This window comes from Aricia agestis, chromosome Z (assembly GCF_905147365.1).
Source record: "Aricia agestis chromosome Z, ilAriAges1.1, whole genome shotgun sequence".
In the NCBI taxonomy this organism is placed as follows: domain Eukaryota; kingdom Metazoa; phylum Arthropoda; class Insecta; order Lepidoptera; family Lycaenidae; genus Aricia; species Aricia agestis.
This window is the reverse complement of record NC_056428.1, coordinates 41,154,250-41,159,264: the sequence shown is the minus strand read 5'-3', so window position 1 is coordinate 41,159,264 and position 5,015 is coordinate 41,154,250. Positions and strand designations below refer to the sequence as shown.

Below are 5,015 nucleotides of genomic sequence, written 5' to 3'. Positions count from 1 at the left end.
CTTTAATAATTGGAATTTCGGAATCGGCTCCAACGATTTTCATGAAATTTAGCATATAGGGGTTTCGGGGCGATAAATCGATCTAGCTAGGAATCATTTCAAGAAAATGTCATTTTCATAGGATACCGAGCAAAGCTCGGTCAAACAGCGAGTTTATTGTTAAAGCGGCAACAGAAATACATAATCTGTGAAAATTTCAACTGTCTAGCTATTGCCGTTCTTGAGTTACAGCCTGGAGACAGACAGACGGACAGACAGACGGACAGACAGACGGACAAACAGACGGACAGATAGATGGACAGACGGACAGATAGATGGACAGACAGACGGTCAGGAAGACGGACATCAAAGTCTCAGTAATAGATTCCCGTTGGGTACGAAACCCTAAAAACACACTTGAAAATCGGCCAATCTTAGAAGCTCATAGCGAGGCAATGATTGGAGATAGATACAAAGTGTAAAGGATAAAGTTGTAGAGAATTAAATTAGCTTTTATTATGTAGTATAAGAGAATTTCGTACGAAGAACCATTTTTGATGAGTAAGCAAAAAACCAAAAAGCTTGAAAAAACTTTTCCAAGCAGAATCATTCATTTACTAGGCTATTATGTATCATAATTTAGGTATTTATCCTAAAATATTATAATATCAATGTATTTAAGTGACGGAAAAGCATGACATTACTGAGAAGTGAGAACTAAGTTCTAATTAATTTTTCCCTTAATTGTTACCATAGAGAAATGTATAATTTATCCATGACGTTACTTTTTGATAATATTGTAAAAATTACATTAATAAATTCTATTTCCTAAATCCACGAATAAATACTACTATTATACATAATATTATATATAATATTATAATAAATAATATTATTTTAGTAAAATATAGTTTCATGCAGTTAAAGGATCATATTATATTCAAAATTTTTGGTTCAGATAGTCATAATATTTTTACAAAACTAGTAATACTATATTTGAGCACTTAATTATATCACAAAATCATCAGTAGAGGCTTGTAACAGTATATCATTGATTTTTGCAACGTCAGGACTTTCGTGTTGTTCGAATACATCCACTAGAACTCTTATTTTAGTACTTATGGCTATATAAATAAGATCTATGATTCTCTGGATGAGTGGATTACGAACTTTGACTTGAGCTTCTTGTGTAGCAGCATCTAACAAAACATTTAATACTGATGTATATAAAATAGATTGTCTGGTTGCAGGTTTGCAGATCGATAAATGATCCAGAGGAAGCTGATAGTAGACTCCCCGGCCCAGGTCTGCCGAGTGTGGTTCAACAAAGTGAATGGGAACCTTGAAGGCGGTGACTAAAGTTGGCAAAGTCTCCGCAAAACTAATTGTCTCCCACTGTAATTTATCGGCAATTTTAATAAATGAGTTGTGCATTTCCAGCAACATAGGAGAGTTTTCTCGCAGCTGTTTAACATCCTTTGACGGCCAGAGTATGGCAGATGCTGCCCGAGGCATGGAAGCGAGGGAGCTTCCCTTGTGTGGAGTGCTGTAGAATACAATGGCTTTTGTTTTTTCACACAGAGGCTTATAGGGTGAGTCGCTAGTTTCTGCTATATCTGTAAGAATCTTTTTAACTATCAAACCACCCATGGAATGAGCTAACCAAATTATATTATGTTTACCGACATCAGCATCATACAGTTTGTCCGACAGCTCCTGGGCTCGGGCCGTGATCTCCGCATTTTGCAGTGGACATCGCTCCAGCCAGTCTGACAATGTACTCCAATAGTTGACGCCAACTACTCTAATATTATCACAGTCTTTTGGCAACCAGTCCTTCGGCCAGCACTGGGTATAGTGAATTCTATCTTGCTTCTCCTGCTGTAAGGCGACCCGCTTTTGTTTAGCTGTGTACTTTTCATTTACTACTTCTCTTTTTGCTGCAATTGGAAGATCTTCTAGCACTACCTCGACAGTGGACAGCAAAGTCTCCTCCTCTGATTCGATGATATCATGAATAACTTGCTGCATATCTGGATCAAGATATTGATCAACTTCCAAATTTTCCTTGTTCAATTCGCTGTCAATATCTGAGATAGCAGCATCTCTGAAACCGACCGGTTCACGACAGCTTTTGTCCCTTTGTCTCCAAGTCACGAAGACACCTCCTCGGAGTCCATGGACGAGTAGAGTGTCACAAGTGTGGGCTACTCTAGTTCGGTAGATCGGATGAAGGAGGTAGAGGCCAGGTCTGTAACAAAACTCCCCTGAAAGGTTCACCAAGCAAACAGCAGCAGAACTAGATAAACGAATATCACTTGCTCGTAGAAGTCTGGAAAGTTCACCGATAAGGCCATTTTGAAAAAAGTCTGTCAACAGCTCACTGTGTACGCTCAGTACTGTGAGGAGACGTAGCACTGCCAGATCTATGTCTATGTCGTTTCTATATCGCAGGAGGGCTTCAGCTAGTTTTGGCAGAATTCCTAATTTTATTAATAGTTGAGCTGATGAGTCCTCTGCGTAAGTTTTATTGTTGAACAGGGACACATGATGATATAATGCATCTAAACATAGCAGGCAGAGATCTTTCTCGCTGATGCTGTCTGGTTTAGCTGGGGCACTGTCCACCTCCATCACATGATCTAGCATATTCACAAAGTACTTGTTGAGAAAGTAATGTATGCAGCCATGTGGGTTAATTTTCTGAACCGCTGCAATCATATCCCTGAGCTTGAACGACAGAAGGTCAGATGTTGAGGCCGCTCTACGCACATGTATGGGAGGCGGCAGGAAATACCTGAAAATGGTTTAGATAAATAGTTGAGGAACATGTGAGAGTAAACGAATACTTTAGAAGTTGGAAATATTATATCTTATAAACAATCGGTGTAGGAAAAATTACAATAGATGCTTTATAATGTGAGTAATCTAGTAAAAATTTATACTTTTCAATAAGCACTATTTATTAAGAAAAAAGCTGCCAAACTTATCTGTCTGGCTTTTATTAGACATATGTTTACATTTAGAATTGAGATCATAATGAAAAAGAGTATTTAAACATTATTTTACACTGTATACTGAATTTTGTTTATACATATTATGTAGATCACAATATACTGGATGTGAACTGAGTTTGAAGTATAATATCAATTCAAACTCTTAAAAAGTTGGAGAGATTATCATAAAAAGTTACCAAGAAGTTTTCCAATGAATCTATAATACTCTGTGCTCTTATAACTTATAAGAGTTCAATTTAGTTAACAGGTTATAGTGCAAGTATTTTTCACCACATAGATCCTAGACTAGTGAGATCAATGACCGCTGGTGCCGCCTTAAATTATTTCGACTATTTACCAAGTTATGTAAGATGAAAATCTAGTTAAATTACCGTAAGTCAGCACCGCGCGTTCTTGCTAGGAGTACAGCGGTGTTTTTATCTAATGCTTGGGCGAGTTTGAAACAATCCCACACTTTGTTATTCTTGAAGGCAGCCAACTGCTCAATGGCTATGGACCGCTGTTCTTTAGTACCATGACGGCATAGCCACAAGAGTTTCCAGGCCAATGAATACTTTAGACTTTTCCATATACGGGCAAGTCCTACCGTCTGTTTTTCTTGTTTATTGTGCTCTGCTTTTATAGTTGCATCAAAGGAGGGGTCATCTATATAGATGTACTCAGGAGCAAACTTCTTTTCAGCATCCAAAACATTAGAATTTATAATTCTATCGATACTTGCGTATGTTTTATTTAAATGGTAAGCAACAAGTAACACTCCGCTTCCACATATTGAAACCGCTTTAAGAATCTTTAGTGCTGGCTTTAGTCTCTCTCGCAAGCTCATTTATGATAGGAATGTATAGTTTTTGGACCGAATTAAGGTTTGTAGTACCAAAATATGGTTTGTTTTGATCACAAATTGCAAAGAATGCAGAATTCAGAAAACAGGCAAATGCCAAATGGCAATGTCTTCAGTCTTGATACGTACCTACCTACGTCAAAATGTGTTTTTTTTCATAGTATGGCGCTCGGCTTTTTAACCATGGCCAGTGTCAAGTAAGATATGGCGGGAAACATTTTTTTTTTGTGAAAAGTTTACAAAATTTTAAAGTCGTTTTTCCAGATAATCGTCAAGTCGAAAATCTAGTAAAAGTCTAAAAAAGTAGTCAGTAAAGTCAACGAGTCAAGTCAGTTGTTTTAGTAAAGTGGTAGACCCTTTACTAAAACTTTCGATGGAGTTTTGGAGGGAACACAAAATGGTACGTTCCTTGAAGTTGTATCACTTGCCCACACTTGTGCACAACAAATATTAAATGGTTAACATTCTACCAAAATTACACATTAAAACCCGAAATAACACAATTTTAGGAAAATAATACAAAAACACAACTTCACTCTTTCGTTATTCGTATTCCCAGCATAACTCATGTTAGGTAGGTACATAGATGAAGTATATACTATAGATGTAGTCTTAGCCCGTCATCGCGTGGCCATTTTGTGCTTATTTTCATACAAGTGGTGTGCGTTTATTTTCTTGAATATTTCTATTTGTCGATTATTTCGAAGCACATTATGATACAGGAAAGAAAGTCAATTAGTTCATGATATCGATTAACTATAGTTCAAGTGATGAGAATCAGTAAACACACGTAAATAGCTATGCAATTTTTATAGCGAAATTATTAATTGATGTGACATTTTTAGCACTAATGCCTTATATAGCAGTACCGCAATGGGTAGGTACATTGAGGTAATTGGTATATACTGAAGAGAGCCTTATATCGGTGTATAAGCGTCAAAAGCGTGTAATATTATGTCCTACTTAGTAGGACATAACAAAGGAGCCGGTCGGCATATTTCATGTAATAAAAGTGTTATTAAAGGTTTTTAGTGAACATTTAATGCTAGATATTGTTGAGTTTTGTAGTTCCGCTAAATAATAAACCATAAGAATGGTCAATTAATAATGCCTCAAACACGTGGATTTAACATTAAATACGTAAGTTTTGAACTACGTTTTTTGGGCTTTTCAATCGG

At 36.7% G+C, this 5,015-nt stretch overlaps 1 protein-coding gene across 1 annotated transcript; it reads right to left on the bottom strand.

The window, feature by feature from the left end:
- Positions 1–948: 948 nt before the first annotated feature.
- On the bottom strand, positions 949–3,918 carry LOC121739054 (protein SERAC1). Its single transcript, XM_042131367.1, has 2 exons — positions 3,368–3,918; positions 949–2,776 (listed from the first exon to the last, which is right to left on the bottom strand). The coding sequence occupies exons 1-2, from the start codon at positions 3,820–3,822 to the stop codon at positions 988–990; spliced, it is 2,244 nt and encodes a 747-aa protein (XP_041987301.1). The 5' UTR covers positions 3,823–3,918; the 3' UTR covers positions 949–987.
- Between the last annotated feature and the right edge of the window lie 1,097 nt (positions 3,919–5,015).